Consider the following 17605-nt stretch of genomic DNA (forward strand, 5'->3'; position numbering starts at 1 on the left):
CTGGAGGAAGCAATTCACTTCCTCTGTAGAGCACTCGATATAGACTGTGTCATATTTTGAATCAATGTAACAGTAATACTGAGTCTGAAGTTATTATTGATTCAAGATTTTCCATTATGTGGAAATATAATGATTACACCTTTAGATGTTACACTCATTGTGTAGTAATAATTAGCTATAATAATTAATGTCATAATATGAGCACTTTGTTGTTTTAACTGTGTTAACAATCTATTGTAAAACTCCAATAACAAAAATCCAAATAGACTTATTTGGGATTTGGGAAGAAAGTATGAAAAGGATAAAACAATGTTAAGTATGTTTTTTGAGTTGTCAGAGATAGATAAAGAATACCAGAATGTCTAATACTGCACCCACGGTGCTTCTATTATATCATTTTGATGAGATGTTGAGAAGGGTTAGGTTGATCAAATTGATTTTATTGCCATTTAAGTATGCTCCTTGTGCAAACGAGAAAAACAGGACATTCAATACAAAAAACACAAGTAATACCCAATAATACTAAAAGTACATCTAAAACATACAGACATGGCAAAAAAACACTCAAAATATCCCAAAATACACATGAATGCAGAGTAGACCAACAAAAAACAAAAAATATAATTAAGTGAAGTATTCATTTATATGAAAGTTAGTTATAAGCCTTTTATGTGTCTGCGGTTTACCTTTCAGGACCTCGAGGAGTGTACTCCTCTTGAACCTCCCAGATTTTGATCAAAGCTGTTTCTATGTCCTCCCTGGAGGGAAAATGTTCAGTGAGAAAAATCTGTTGCAATTTTCAACCTTGATAAAGCCTGACTTTGTGGATTGATAAGTGAATGGGAGGGAATGATGAGTAATTCCCATTATATTTAATGGGAAAGATGACCTTTCGTGGTCATTGCATTCACCATTTACATCCACACAGCTGCTTCTCTTCTCAAGTGTCACTGATATGTGTCTGAAGTTCAGCTTAAACTGTCCTGGTTCGTTTAACGAGTCAGGTTCCTAGCAAGAGTCACAGTTTGATGTATTGTCCTTCTATTTATTCCACCCTCCAACACGAGCATGTACAAAGTTACTAGGATTTTCAGTGAAAACTCAGTTTCCATAACTTGAACATATTGTAAAAATATCAGGTAACACTGCTTTTATGTTTAAAGGTTTGCCTCTTATAATCCACTTTTTGAAAATATTCATTAACAGGCAACACTTTCATAACAAATACCACCCTTGGTTGCAAGATAAGGGCTGCTGACTGCAAATGCATATACACACATGCATGTAATATTGCACATACACATTCAATCATTTTACAAAATTGTTATAAAAATGTTTATTGGTTGTCCTTTGTAATGATGATAAATTAAGCAAAAAGTCATACTGTAAAGGGCAAAAAAGGAATATTTTACTACGTATATGTACTTATATTTACAAAACACTAGCCGTAGAATATGCTTTGTGGATGTATTTATATAAGTTACCTAAAAATGAAAATCTCTCTTTTTAGAAATCAAGATTTAGAGAAATCAATAGAAGAATGACAAATAGTGTGTTTTGCTAGTAGCAAAATTTGGTTGCTCCCTGAGGGCCAGTGATTATGGCACCTTTGAAAATTGTCTGTGGTCACTAAGCAACACTGACATTCCTGCTGCTCGGCCTGGTGGTGTCTGCGTGCTGTCTGGGTTAGGACGGCTATATTTAATACTGGCTGTGCCTGTGGAACATAAAGCAGAGAAAACTTCATCCGACAGTGAGTGGTGGCCCTGGCGGACATGTCTGTGCCCAGTTTACATGACTGAGTGAGCCAGGAATGAATTTACATCAGATGCAGGCCTACGGTTTCCATGGACACAAGATGACTTGAGAAGATGGGGTGATAGAGGACAAGTGTATGAATGTGTGTGTGTGGTGGGAGTTGGCGTTATGGATATGGATTGAGGCCGGACAGAGAAAGGCACGACAAATGAAAGCTTTGACCTTGGGGTGTTGTCTAATCAGCAGACCCTCAGAGCAGCCAGACGGTGGGCTCCTGAGCTGCTTCACCTGACTGCCCGATCCATTTCACATCCCTGCATCATTAGCACGCCACACATGTCTCTCTGTGGAGTCTGGGGAGGCTATAGATTACTGACATCATGATATTTAATCAATGACCTACTATAGTCATACCTCCCCCTTTTCTGTCTGTCAAGAAAGCCTTACATTGCTCTCTTTTCCACTATTTCACATCTCTGTGCCACAGATGCTTCTTCCCAGCAAGCTCCTCCTCTCCAGCCAAGATGATTAGAAGGATGTACTGAAAGTAATTCATGGTTGAACCTCCTCACCCTATTTGTGTACTGTATAATTGCACATACAGGATGGGGGATGCTGCCCCCAGAGATGACATTATATCAACACCTATAGAGCTGCATAGCAGGAATCACGTGTCACTCTGGACTGTCAGACGTGATTTATCAAAGCTGTCAGTGGCCTCATTTCATATGAGCGACTGAGCTGAATGGGGGTGTTTGTCCTGCATGTAGCCAGATGTATTGATCCATGCATCTGTTATCATGTAACACTTCCTCTGTTACTATTGCCTGCTCTCATGAGAAATAATTTTAATGGCACCATTGAAATATCTTTATAGTGTTTAGACTAAAGTCTATTTTGCAGAGCCTCAATTAGAAAAGGCTCATGTTGATTTGTGCCTTCGCAACAACTTACAGCTAAACATAAATAAAGGTTTTAACTAGCAAGGAAATAAAGTATATAAATATTATTTAGCAACGGTGAGAGTAGTTTGAGCATTATTTAGGCTGCAAGGAATTCTTGTTATTATTGTGATTGTATATAATATAATATAATAAGAGCCTGACCGATATATTGGTCAGCTGATATTACCAGCCGATGTTGGCATCACAGATATATCAGCATATATGCTGTCCAATATTCGCTGATATTTTAGTTGTATAGGCATATTGTGCAGACTTTACTATCAATAGTTATTCATAATAATTAAATCCCCAGTGAAGTTTACTGTTTCAGTGCACTGATGTCATTTTATACAAGTTTATTGTTAAACTATAAAATAACCTGCATCCATCACATATTTTTGTCAAGTGTTTGATAACCACATGTGAGAAATGATTGCAAGATGTGTTTATTCATATTCTGTATGTATAAGATCAATATATCAATATTGGAATTTTTACTTTCTAACAGCAGCATCAACGGCCTAATTATAATATTGTAAAGTTGTACTGATTATAACTATTTTCCATTTACTTTATGAAAACTTTGTAAACATTAATGCATTGGTGTTTTGCCAAACATTTTATAGACTATAACACAGATTGATCTGTAAATTAAAATATTACTGTTTGTAAACTTTGTATTTACATTAATACATTCTGGCTAAATTATCCAATCAGAGGACAACAGTGATTAGTTTAGTTGGTGAATAAAACACCTTGAGAAAACACACTTGCTGCCATCCAGGTAATAAGGCAAAGAAGCATTTTCCTTTAAAACATCACATTATCAAAATGTTAGAAAAGATGTAGAAAAAGCTGCAGTGAATAAGGACAAAAGTGAATCTTACAATGTTGTTATACACACAACACCCATATAACTCTAACCTATCCAAAAGTCAAAGAATAAAAAAATAATAACGAAAAACATTAGATCGATAATTGTTTGTTGGAGGAACAGCAGTGAACTGAGGGTGAAACTGAATTAAATAAACTAATTAGAAGGTGTGCAATATGTCCTCTAAATGAATGCTTTTGGGTTAACCTGCTCTTATGTGTCAGATCAGTTTTTGAGGTTGCAGGTTCATGTCTGGTTACAGAGAAATTCCATTTGCTAAGTAACACTTTTCAGAATATCATAAAGTTGAAACAGGGAGTTGTCTAACTATAAATTTTACTTGCTCTGAGCAACAGAGGCTATGTGGAATGATTCGCAACCGCACCTCTAAGTGTTCCCCACGCTCCTTCTTGGTATTTACTGCAGTTCTCTGATCCTTTGGCATTTATCGACTGTTACACAACAATATAGCAGTCATGCTATTTGAAATTTCAGGAGATTCGATCAACATTTGATCAGTAAATCAATAATTATTCACAAGGTAGTCATGACCAAGATATAATCTTTTAGCATTTTTATTCTGGCAAAGGCAAATCAAGTTTTAACATTAAATAATTGAGGGCCATAAAACTCTCACCACTCATTAAAAAAGAATCAAACCCAAGAACATTAGAGGAACAGATTTTGGATGTGTACACGCTGTGCTAAGATTGCCCTCTGCCCTCAGGCAGTGATGGGAAAACATCGAGGCAGCTCGCGTGCAAACGTAACTCCCAGACATACCACACAGGGCAGGGAGTGTTAGCTGGCAAGCACTGCTGGAATGCTATTGTTCACCAGAAAAAAATTGTATGAGAAAATGTCTGTTTGATGTGAGGACAGTTTGTTTTTCACTTTAAATCAACACTTTTCAGGAATCACAAAATATGTCGTCGTGATATTTTTTAGCATCTTTTAAATCTGAATTTTTCCGTTTTTTTCATTCATTTCATTTGAATAATTCTACTTAAGTGCTTCTGTAGTTAACCAGGCACTACTGATTTTCAGAAAACAATTACCTGATGTTGATTATTAGATTGGACTGGATGCAGATGGCTCATTTTTTTAAAGGGCTTTTAATTTTCTCAATGAAAATTACGTAGTATTTTTATGTTGCTGTTAAAGAACATCCATCGTTTCATTTTGGTTTCTATTTTACTTTGAACAGCCTTATAGAGCACTTAATTTATTGCTGCAATTTGTCCCAGCCTTGTAGGCTGAACCAACACATCTGCAACACCACAGTTTTTGATTTATTAGAGCAGGCTTTAGGAGGATGTGTCTGGTGGTAAACAGACATCTGTGAATGGACACAGGCTCCAACCCTCCTGCTGTCTTTGTCCTTGTAAGGAGACTCCGGGTGTGTTCGTCTGACTGAGTCACGCCAAAGATACAGGAAAACCACTGCTATGCCAGAGAAGCCAAATAGAATACCTTTCCTATGCTGTAGTATCATCTTTGTTTGGATTAGAAATTTTAGAGACTGTTTATTTGGATACCTAACAGTCGCTGCTTTTTCCATTTGACTTTTATGGATGGCTATCTGTGCCAGATAATGTGGAAGCAGTTACTGCTTTGGTCTGTCAATGATTCCATTACCTTTGATGCATGACATAAAGTGTTTGCAAAGTTACTTTCAAAATGTAATATATTACATATTACTAGTTACTGTCATTTGAAAGTAATGTTACTTACTACAGTATGTCTGTCTGTGTAGAATTATGCGTTTCTATTACTGTACTTTTGTGCTATTTTTTTGCCCAAATAATCGCAGAAGTACAACAACATTACATACCTCTATTATAAAATGGAAGTGTGTAATGTTGTTTCATTGCGTGTAATCAAAACACAGACGCTTAAGTTCATTGCTGTTCATTATAACTCCAGTGGTGAGCGATAAAGCCATAGGCCTAAAACAGCGAGTGCAAGAGCCGGTCTTCTCCTTTTGGTCAGCTTTTCTTGTTATGTGCAAAAGCAGAACTGACACATAGCCTAAGCCTAAGCTGATACAATGTCATTTAGGCCTTTTAGGTCTATCGAAAAATTCCAATAAAATATCCAAAGTGATGGAACATGGTCATTATAAAAACAGCTGTAGGCTAATAACAGCTTAAGGTAACAGGTGCAGTGCACACTCACAGAACAATAAATAACAATCACTGTTATAGTCTGAAATTCGGAATCACAAAAGCTTTCGCCTACATTGACAAGACAAAAAGCTTTACAACAGAAACCTGAATGAAACAACTAAAAAGCCAAACCTTTTGATGGCCTTGGGCACAGGGATGAGCAGGCAGACAAAGGGTCAAAGTCTGATAAATGATGAGATAAGGATAAATAGGCCTATCCAGATGAAATACAATAGACCTAGACCCTTTTATAATGTAGACCATAAAGATATGACAAGACAAAATATTTTTCTATGGTATTGTTTGTTAAGGTTCATAAGAACCACAGAAGAATGAGGTATAGACACATGGGATTTCAAGAATGAAAATAAAAGAGCCCTTTACAGCCACCAGATTTGGCCGATTTTGCAAAGCAATATTTTACTAGCTAGGCCTATATCCTGCCCGGAAATAAATAAGAAAAAGAGCATGTGACCAAACAATGAATGACTCATCGTTATGAATAAATACGGCTCATTTCAAAGTCTGCAGCCATCTCAGCCATCAAATTTCAGCAACAAAAAAATTCTTTTGGGGATTTCTTTTTTTTTCTGGTGGCAGAACGACGAGCGATGTGGATGAATTATTTTTAAAAAACACTTAATTTCGGGCAGTATTGTTACTTGAGACGGTAACTGTAATAAAATGACTGAAATCCTATTAGTTACTTAGTTACTGATAAAAATGTATATATTACTGTAACTTTGTTACTGTAATGCTTTACTCCCAACAGTGGACATAAATAGTCTTGTCCCACTGTTGACAGAGAAGGGCTCTCCCTCCTATCAGTAAGTCGATTTAATCGTGCTGTCTGGTTATCACCCACAGTATTAGAGACACCGTGGTGGCCACAACACAAGTGACGCAAATGCTGTGACAAACGGGAGTTGTGTCTGCAGAGGATGTGATGCAGTCGTGAACTCCAATGACCTGAGCCAGAGTCCTGCGGCAGACAGGCAGAGTGTTGTGGACACAGTAAAGCAGCACTGCCAGCATTTATAGAACAAGGCTTCAATCACACTGCGAGCTGGCACGCCCTGCCAAGGAACACTTCTCTCTAATTAGACAGTGTACATTCAGTGGGTCCTGAATGGGAACCAGAGTTTTGTTGAGAAAGTGAATCTCCAGTGACGCATGTTGTGACTTCTTGGTGTGTTTTTGTTTCTCCATGGTAAAGGGAAGCTAGTGTCCCAGAATTCAGTAGTGATCATCAGATGTCAACGTTCTCACTTCCAGGAAACATATATGGTCAGGCATGCGGTACTTACACTAGTAAACATAAACCTTCCCTCTCCCACTTGTTCACCAAGTCTCTCTTTCTCTCACACACACAAACAAACACACACACAGTAAAGAAAACCCCCTCTGGTTTTCTCTTCCACTGTCATGTTGCTCACAGTGGTTCAATGTCACGTGTGTGTATGGCACTGTGGGCATACATCATATTGCTCAGTGAGCTCACTGTCCATTGTGAACCCCAAACTGTCTTTGAAGAAGCATCAGTGACTCAGCATGCCTGCGATCTCATATCCCAGGGCACAAGTATTAAGAGCTGAACTGAATGATGCCGACCAGGGTTGAGCGCTCTGTGCCATGTGTGCAATGCACACTGTAAAGCAATTAAATTGGCTAATTTTATATTCACATAGTTTCCATGTTGCAGGTGATTGATATGAGCTGTCAGCATAGGCAAAGAGAGCTGTGTTGCTAATAATAGCTTGCAGGCATGATGGGGTCTGGCAGTTTATTTTTAGCTACCTTAGTAGCGAGGCTCTGGTCCTTTGGTCAGTCTGTTCAGTCCTCACTGGAGTCCTGACTTACAGATTTATGTACATACATTCATGGCTCCTAGAGGATAAACCCCATTGACTTTGGTGATCCCCTGACTTTTCATCTAGCACCACCCGCAGTTTAGTCTAGCAATACCAGACAATCAAAGAGCTCCGCCTACCAAAATCTTGGGATGTCCCTTACATTTTGTCAAGGAAACACCTTACTGGAAATTATGCTCTCCCATTATTCTCCTCTGTAGTGAACTGCATGTCAATCGCCCCAAAATGAAAGGCCACCCTAAAGACTTTAGATTGGTTCTGCAATGCAAGGTTTTTCTAAACTTTGTAATTGTTTCCACACAGTTTTTACAATGAAACCTGGGAGGTTGTCCTCAGTCTGTATGAGTGAAGCGTTTAGAGACTGACATGTGGGTCTACTGGCAGTTTGACATCTGTGGTTTTGAGACATTTGTGGTTTTGAGTGGCATGTCTCAATAACTATTCAATAGATCGACATGATATGTGGTACACACAATTATATCTGTATAAACAGAACGAACAGTTAGCTTTGGTGATCTATTTTTCTTTTATACCAGTATGACAATGTACCATTACCCTGTTGTAATTGGGTCAAAGTTTAATTTTGTCCAATACCTTGGTTTATGACTGATGGTGCTGCTCATTAATGACCAAATATAGCGTTCTAATACCAAGATAGTGAACACAGTAATGTACCTGATAAACATTGACATATTAGCACTGTTATTGTGAGTTTGCATAGCTGTAGACATTCAGTCTAGTGTCGTCTTATATTGCATGCAAATGACCCAAACCAAAAATGACCTGCTTGTTTTAGAATCACTTATCTGCCTTGTTGACCATGATATGATGAATAATTCAACCTACCTTATTTTCAATAAATATAGGAAATTCTACTAATGGCTTTGCACAAGTGTTGGTAGCTTTAGTTCACGTTAAGCTCCATCTCTGTAGGTCAATAGCAGAGCAAAGATTTGAATTTCCCTTGAACTGTCACCAGTAAGATATTGTGAACTGGTGGGACTTAACAAGGAATGAGGCAGCTAGAATAAAGGAATTCAGGCTGCAGCAGAGATACCCCACCCATTTGAGCTCAGATGTCCCTCTGCAGTCACTCAGAGGTTCACAAGCTATTCATGAGCAATGTTTGTCATGTTTTCAAGGAAAATGGATGAAAATGAATGGAAAATCTCTTTATAGTTCTTTTTAATTCATGCAGTGGGGGTTTTAAAGTTGATTATACAAAAGAGGAAGGAGACAAAAGATTGAAACAAACGGAAGTGGGTGTGAACCCTCACTGTCAAGGGCATTTTGTAATCAGAGATGGGAGTATTATCCCCACAAAAGTACCATTACACTGTCTGGTGCCCCCCAGGGGACCAAGCCCTGCAGTAACTGACCCCCCTCTGTGTTCTGTTGCAGATGGGAGGAGGAGCTGTCCAAACGAGAGCAGCTGGAGTCTACGGTGGGATCCCTGCAGCAGGTCGGGAAACTAAAACAATAAAATATATTCCACTCACATACTCATGCACTGTCCATTTGGAAATATTGCCAAGAGTCATTCACAACAGACAGACCAGGAACACAGATAAGATCTGAGGAAGAAGCGTGTGTACGCATACATGCACTTACATACACAGGACATGCATAAATATTTATATATATAGCTCTGTTCTTCATGTTGTTTTATTCAATGTAGACTCAGCAGATCTGGTTGAGAAGCAGTTACAGCCAGGAGGAAGAGTGTCAGATTGGAAAAACCTTATTACAAACCCATCAGGAGGTTGGCCTAGATATAGATACAGTATATAGATAGAAACATCAAATATTACCAGCAGTCTACCAGTATGTTTCTGTCCAGAGCAAAAAAAGGAAATAGACGTACAAGCAAAATCAATCTAAAGTGTCACACCTTGAGGCAGGTATGAAAGTCCTGATATCACAACACAAACAGTATCCAAGTTGGTGCTATTAGTGCCTTTAACCAGCATCCTTCCGTCTTTTTGCCTTTGCGCAAATCGGTTGGCTATAGCACACGTGTTTGTCTTGGATTCTGGGTCAGCAAAACCCCAGATAGAGAGGTGGAGTGCCATCCCTGGGGGCTTTAACCTTTTAGAGCACACAGGCAGATGTCACTGTGTATTGGAGAGCCGGAAATCTGTTCAGAAGATAGTAAATTCAGTGCAGCCATTTATTGTTTAGGGCCCGGAGCCAGGGGGCTATTACTGTGTGCTGACTTAATACAGAAGCAAAAACTGGCACTCTTCTAGTGACCGGTTAAAGTTAACAGTTAGTCAGTCTTTTAGCCTTTGTAAAATGTATTAAAGAAAAAGGATAGCCATTAATTTAGTGGGAAATTATCGGAATTATACAAACTACTAATACGGTTATCGTTTATGAGACCCGTGATGAAGCTGAAATGTGAATGTTTTAAAACTGATGTAAGTACAGGCGGATGTAAAAGGAGTATAACTGTGGTATGGGTATGGGTGTAGAGCAGATTGGTTCTTAGAGGACCAAATTCAAAGTTAAAGGGGTACTCCACCCATTTTGTATTGCATTCCTTTTAAGCTGAGGGCTTGAGACAAATCATTGCAAAGAATGGTAAAGATCAATCCAGTAGAAACATCATCTGGGTTATTTTGTTAGACAGACTCTCATGGTCCCTTAACACCTCCCAACTGGTGAAGAAAGCTCAACAGAGGCTTTTCTTCCTAAGAAAACTAAAACAGGCCAAACTTTCCTCTTAGCTCCTAACAAACTTTTACAGAAGCACCATAAAGAGTATCCTCTGCTGCTGTGCTTCAGAGAACTGGAAAGATTATGCCTGGGTGGTAAAAACAGAAGATTGTAGGAATTGCGCTTTCAAACTTGGACACAGTGTATGCTACCTGTCTACATAGGAAGGCTAGCAACATCAGTAAGGACCCAACCCACCCAGGTCAGTCTGTTTCCCTTTGCCATCGGGGAAAAGATACAGAGCCATCAAAGCCTGAACAAACAGACTGAAGAACAGTTTTTTCCGCAGAGCTGCAGCCTCTGTCACCCCCACCCTCCCATAGCTGTTGATGACTGAGGACTGCAACTATTACCACCACCCCAACGGCTGCTAATGCTAATGCACTACAACACTTTACTATATACATTTAATTTCTTGTGCAATACCTTTTTTTATTATTAGATTATATATTTTATCATGCTCTCTATTGCTGCTGGTCATTGAGAGTTACCAAATGTAATTTCATTGTCAACGCTTCTCCAGAGCCACAGATGGCATTTTGCTACATTAACACAGGAGTGGTAGTCATGACTAATAAATTAACTATGAGATGTGAAATCCATGTAATGCCCCTTTAAGCCTTAAAGCATAAGGTCACAATTTTTCCAGTGTGCCTTTAAACAACAGTCACGTATAATCACTTAAACAGGTTTTGCTGGTTTTAAACATTGTTCTATTAATACCAGCCATTCAAAGATGTCTGTTGCACTTGCAATGTAAATGATTGTGTAACAATCCAAAGTCCTCATTCAGTGAAAAAATTAATTCAGTCTTTTAGGTACAAAATTCACACTTTTTGTTATTATCCTTCCACTGTAGCTCAACAAAGAAACACTTTCCAGGAAATACAAAGAGGTGATTTTGTGAGAGAAAAAACATTCGAAGATATTCACTTGATTGTACTTATTTGGACAGCTGAAGCCTCATATAAGCTTCAAATAAAGTTTTGAATACATTTTTGCACAAAAAGAGGACTGTGGATTTTGTCCTCCATCACTTACATTGAAAACACAGTGAAGGAGATCATGTAATGGTGAGTATTAACAGGAGGAATGATTACAGCAAGCAAAACATATAGACACCTGACCATTAGTTATTATTAATTATTTTAAGTCCATTTCACCAAAACAATGTGTCCAGTTAACACACATTAAAAGCTTTTTCGTGGCTACAGGTACAGTTATATACGTAACACCTTTTTCATTGCTGCGGTTCACATTTGCATCTCTGACTACTGGTCAAATTAACTTTGATCTCTAACTACTGGTCATAAAAAGCTAAACGGTAACCAATATGCAAATGTATAATGTTTACTTACTTAAAGGTCCTCATCTGAATGTTACATGGTCACTCTTTTATCTCCCCGAATGTGCATTTACTGTAATGATTAATGAGATCGTGGTTAAACAGCACATAGTCCAAACATTTGAATGGTATCCTTTACCTGTTGTGTGTTTTGCTATAATTCGCTCTGTGGCATCCACTCAGAGGGCCCAGGAGTCATCAGAGGTCCAGGACGACCTAAACGAAAAGGTGGACAGACTGAAGGCTGAACTCGTGGTCTTCAAGAGTCTGATGAGTGATGTAAGTACTTGTTCCCAGCTAGGGCGATGTCATCATCATTTGTCCAAGTCTGACAAAGCTTTAACATGGTACAAAAAGTGCTGTGTTGACGCCCAAAGTTAAAGCAATCGGGTTAAGAGTTGCAGCAGCAGTGTTTAATGAATGCACATTTGTTTCCCCGCACATTCCTGAGCATTTTTCTTATACTGGTCTAAACAATAACACTAAACATACACCCTTCCTTCCTTCCTTATTTGGCTTCAGAAAAAATACAGTGCTATAAGGCTTCTCAGATGAGCATTCACTGAAAATAGCAGCTGTAGATCAAGAGCAGTTCATGTTCTGTACAGCCCTGTATATTGTTTGCTGGCAGGTTTGCTGTAGTGTGATATACAGTTGTAATATACTGCAGTGGGCCCAGTCATCACTTGTGCTTGCTCAGGGATAAATAAAGTCGGATGATGTTTTTGTTTTTTGAAAGCTTTGTTGTTCATCTTGCTTATCTTCATCTTTGGCATCTGTACACTGTAGATTTTTCACGTTATTTTCTGTGCTTTACTTCATCCCTGATGTGTGAATCCAGTCCCGGGTAAGTGTTAAAGAAGTAGAGGATGTTAGGAAGCTTAGATTATTTCAGTATTTAGTGGCTATGGATGTGTCTTTAGATGTGGTCCTATAGTTAAAGGATATGGCTGGTGATTTTCTATATTTTACTTAGCATCAACAAATCTCATGTGCAGAGCCAAACCTAACAATGAATTGATTATACTTAAAAGTATTTTTAGTGTATCAAAAGCCTGATATATTGTGGAGATTATAAACATGCCAATGAGTCACACTGTTTTACTGGGTGACTTTACAGAGTTTGGTTACTGGATATGTTCAGAAAAAGCTCCAAAGAATAATAACAGCGATTACATTTTCAGTCTCCAGAGAGTAGTTTCGTGCAGACGCGACCGCGCATGCATATAGGAATGCGGATTCGTTTACAGAGCTTCACAAGCTCGTTGTACTACATATCACATCGTCTTGACTTGGTACTACATTGTATATTGTAAAAACTGTTTGTAAAAAGACAGCCATGTCCTTTAAAGCTTTAACTGCTTTCTACAGTACATGAAACATGTTTTGCACATAATTTGGCCAACCAAGTGTTTTCCAAACCAAATCAAATCACATCATTTTTGCTATATTATGTTTAATTTTATTTTATTTAACCTTTATTCACCCAGGAAAGCCTTGCTGAGATGAAAACTGCTCAGAAGTGTCCCGGCCGAAAAAGGCAACAGTGACTAACAACATAAAACAGACAAAACACACCACAAGCTCAGAATTCAACAAAAAAGTGATTATAAAATCATAAATAAAATTGCAGATTTAAGTAATATAAAAAACATGACTGTAGATGTCAAACTGATCATTAAAGGTTCAAGGGACAGGCACTGATACAGTGATGATTGTACCAACATTGACTGTGTTGATTCCTGGTGGCCTAATGAACTAACCAGTAGATGTAATATGATCAAACAATCAGTTGCTGGCAGTCGGCTTACATTTTTGCCTTCCACAGTGAATCATAGTCTTATACAGTCTGATAAGGTGTTTAAATTGCGAGCGTCATTCTAAAATAGCTTTCCATCCCGATGTAGCAAATGTCTGACCTGGACACCAAGATTCAGGAGAAAGCCAGGCGGGTGGACATGGACATCTGCAGACGGATTGACATTACGGCCAAACTGTGCGATGTGGCTCAACAACGCAACTCAGAGGACATGTCAAAGATGTTCAGTGTCAGTCCGGCCAGAGCACTCCCAGAGAAGTCACTCTCAGAGAAGGTGGGTATCCATCGGCTGTTTCACAGTTCCTCAGAGGAACTGCCAGTAATTGCAGCAGAAAAATGAATTATTTTGTGAAGGAAACAGTCAGCACTCTTCAGCTGAAATCAGAGCTTCCAGGGCTGGACTGTTATTAATGACTTTGTTGCTTTTTCACCGGCAGATCTTGCACTGAGTGACCTTTCTAGGAAAGTGCAGGCATGCTGGCTCACATCCTTGCAAATACACATACAAATAAACATACACATACAGAATATTTAATGATTCATATGTGCATGCATGTACACATAGACAGGTGAAATGCTGACGTGGTAACTCTTCACTGTACAGAAGGTTATCACATTGCTCCGACGTTGTTTGCTAAAGCCCAAATCTAAATCCACTGAGAGTCAAGCTGGTGGATTCTCTTATGTTGCATGTTATTGTAGGTACATATGTCCCTAATTTAAATGGGATTTCTTATATTATATCAATTTATTTTTGTAAAGATTCAACTCAAAGTGTTTCACCTGTAGATGTGTGCGTTATCCAGGTCTTGTTTTCATCTGTAGACTAATTTATGAAGCAGGCAATGTGTGCCAAAATACATGATCGGAATAATAGGAATACATTATTTTGCAAACTAACTTACACACACACGGACACATACACACAATTTGTTTAATCTATTATGTTCTTACCCTGAATCTGTCATCCATTTGTTCATTTAGCTGTTTTAATTGGATTTTAAAAGCTTAACCAGGGGAAAGTACTGCAAATTAACATCAGCTACAAACCAAAGAAAATGTTCCATTCACCAAAATCCAAGGATTAGATAAATAGTTCAAAATCTAAACCAAAAATTGCATTTTGCCACAGGTTTAATCAGGTTCACTCAAACAACACACTATAAAACTTTGTTTATTTGTGTGATTTGCAGGGAGCAGCTGTAGCCTGCTGCAGGAGGAAAGAGCGTAAAGTGATGTCTGATGAGGAGAGTTCAGATATGGATGCTGAGCCCAGCCCTTTGGAGGAGGATGTCCCCGGTTCACTCAACATCACAGACGAAATGAAACGCATGCTCAATCAGCTGTAAGCCACACCTCACTCACACATGCATGCACTAACGATGTTCACACACATTACAAGTGCACCTCGCTCTGACCAAACTTTGACATGCTCTGCAGTTAACGTCATACATGTACAGTAGTTCCCTGTGACGTTGTTGTGATGGAGTTGCTCTGTATGTGCCTTCATCTCCCTCTAGTGTTTGTATGAAGTGTTGCATCTAACTGCAGATATAAATACTGTGGGCATGTATTTGCTTTGTAAAGGGTGCTGTAGTTATTGTTTTGAATGCTCTCTACTTCTTGTCACTTTTCAATTTGTGGCTGTACATTGTGTTTATTAACTGGTCTGCAGTATGTTTTCACATCCTCTTTGCCTGCCATCTTTTTATCTTCTTCCTTATAAGCGCATCTCCCTCTTTGCATGTGACCTTTGTTGGTGGCTGTTATACTTGTCTTTCCTTTCCTCTTTTTTCTTTCCGTTCTCTGTCCATGTCCTACACAGACATTGTTCAGATAACTCCTTTGTTGCCAGGCGCGAGACGTTTGAAATTGACGACGACTGTGACAGCCTCACGTGGGAGGAAAACGAGGAGACTCTGTTGCTGTGGGAGGACTTTGCAAACTACAACGTGCCCTGCACCATCACTGCGACAGCCTGCACGACCACCTGCCCCAGTGATGGCAACGGTGAAGCCCCTGATCCAGTGAGTCTGCATTTTCTGGTCCTGTCTTGATCTAATGGTTTTCAAACTCATGCAAGTCAGACCGTAGATCATTGCTATGCGTGCTGTGTAAGACATATACTCATGCATGATGAATGAGGACTCCGTCTGTGTGCTCTCTAAGGACTCCCAGGATGGAAGTCTTGGCAGCCTCATTGATGAAACAGAGTCACTATTTAAGACCAGAGAGCAGGAGTATCAGGAGACCATCGGCCAAATCGAGGTAAACAAAGAGGGAACGTAACTTACAATCATATTGCAGAATTGGAGCTAAAAAAATGAATAAGAGTGAAACTAAACCAGGAAATGCTACAACTTTATCCCTCATTCAGATGGAATTGGCCACAGCAAAGAGTGACATGAACCGACATCTACATGAGTACATGGAGATGTGCAGCATGAAGCGAGGCCTGGACGTGCAGATGGAGACCTGTCGACGGATGATTAAAGGCGGCAGGAACTCTCCCTCTATCAGCTCTGTTGCCAGCAGCGACTCAGGGAACACAGACGAGATCCAGGACGAGATTTCGGACAAGGACGCAGAGGCTGAAGGCCCTGTTAGTTGATGGCTGCATCACCGGGCTTTGTCCCACCTCCTCCTGACCACCCCTTGTTGTCAAAAGGGTTAAATGTGTATAGATTTCCACCATGTTAGTGAGGTGGTCCAACCTAAATCTGGGCCTGTTTGACCTGTTAAAGTTCTGATGGTCATGCTCACTGTTGCAGGCTCAGAACTGGTGCTTTTATACTATTTCTGTTGTTTCGAAAGCGGCGGGGGGCGTCTTTGCTTCACAAAGAGAAAGGGGTGCATATAGTGTCTAAGCTGTGCTCTCTTCCTCACTGCTGCCTCACTTCATCCTTGCTCAGAACTTCACATCATTTTGGACGAGAGAAAAAAATATTCTAAAAGTATTTTCTACAAATTCTTACCCTACTAAGATCCTTTTTTTCTAAAGGAATTGGAAATAGTACATATTGTGCTCCTTACAAAAATAAATCCATCTTTACATATACTTTTTAATATTTAATTTAGACTGAAAAATGTCTGCGCCCCATAATTGGAATAAAATTATGTTGTTGACATGATTCACACAGGTCCAGGTGGGGTGTTTGCAATCCAAATTAAATTGTTAGGGGTGTGAGTGTCTTCTACCAAGGAGACAAAAGCAAGTGGAGACAAATGTTGTTGGAGTTCTGATGGTTTCTGGGGGAACGCTGCAGGGTTTGCCAAAGTTGACAGAGGAAAGGAGCACAGCCTTTTTGATGCACAGTGCACTAATGAAGTTCTATGCAATTTAGCTGGCCTTATTTTTGGACTGGCTTTCACCCTTCCTCATTTCTTTTAAAACCAATACAATTAGCCTTTTAAGCAAAGCAGGTGTTTTCTATGTATCATTTTAAGTACTTCTTTTTGTGCATTTGTGTTTGAAATAGTATGGGACATTTGTTTCTTTTTTCCATGTACATCAAAAGGTAAAAACTGGAACAGCGCCCCCTCAATGATTTTCAACATTTACTCTGCCTTATGCCAGTAGCTACTGTTACAGGCGGGTTGTTCTGATTCAGACATACTTTATAGGAAAAACATTTTTCTTGTCTCGTGCAGTTCATTTTGAGCACACCAGGACACATTATTTTAGATGGATAAAATCCATTAGTTGTAATAAAATAAATTAAGAATATATTATCAAAGCCAAACAACGCCCTTAAACCTCTAAAGCAAAACCAAAGGACACATTTTGAAAAGCTTCCCTTTCGTATAATCCTACTACACAACCATCATCATATTTGCCTTATTTGGAGAAATTATATTCTTTCGTTTTTGTGGTTTCAGTATAAGTTGTCATATGCATTTCCTGTTGTGCTGCAGGGGACTCTGTTCCAGACAGGTTGCACATCCTGCTTTGTTTCTTCTGAATCGGGGCTACAATTGTCAGACTGTACATAGAGGGCTGTAGTTATGTGATCGTATACCCCAGAGGCCTTTTTGTTCATATTAGTCTTTTTTGCAACAGAATGAGATGTCTTACAATTCGCTGGATAAGTGTAGAAACTGATTGACG

At 39.1% G+C, this 17605-nt stretch overlaps 1 protein-coding gene across 1 annotated transcript; it reads left to right on the forward strand.

Annotated features, from left to right (window-relative positions):
* Positions 1 to 7038: 7038 nt before the first annotated feature.
* Positions 7039 to 16772, forward strand: iffo2b (intermediate filament family orphan 2b). Its single transcript, XM_062445368.1, has 8 exons — positions 7039 to 7043; positions 9017 to 9077; positions 11862 to 11957; positions 13586 to 13771; positions 14691 to 14842; positions 15353 to 15524; positions 15667 to 15765; positions 15875 to 16772. Exons 1-8 carry the CDS (start codon positions 7039 to 7041, stop codon positions 16106 to 16108), a joined length of 1005 nt encoding a protein of 334 aa, XP_062301352.1. The 3' UTR covers positions 16109 to 16772.
* The last annotated feature ends 833 nt before the right edge of the window (positions 16773 to 17605 follow it).

This window comes from Scomber scombrus, chromosome 3, assembly GCF_963691925.1.
Source record: "Scomber scombrus chromosome 3, fScoSco1.1, whole genome shotgun sequence".
Classification (NCBI taxonomy): Eukaryota; Metazoa; Chordata; class Actinopteri; order Scombriformes; family Scombridae; genus Scomber; species Scomber scombrus.

What these genes read in the sequence shown, in the direction of transcription:
- iffo2b (XM_062445368.1), top strand. An exon ending in TCAAGAGTCTGATGAGTGAT is followed by an intron (nt 11,958 to 13,585) that starts GTAAGTACTTGT and finishes ATCCCGATGTAG; the next exon opens with CAAATGTCTGACCTGGACAC. An exon ending in AAACGCATGCTCAATCAGCT is followed by an intron (nt 14,843 to 15,352) that starts GTAAGCCACACC and finishes CTTTGTTGCCAG; the next exon opens with GCGCGAGACGTTTGAAATTG.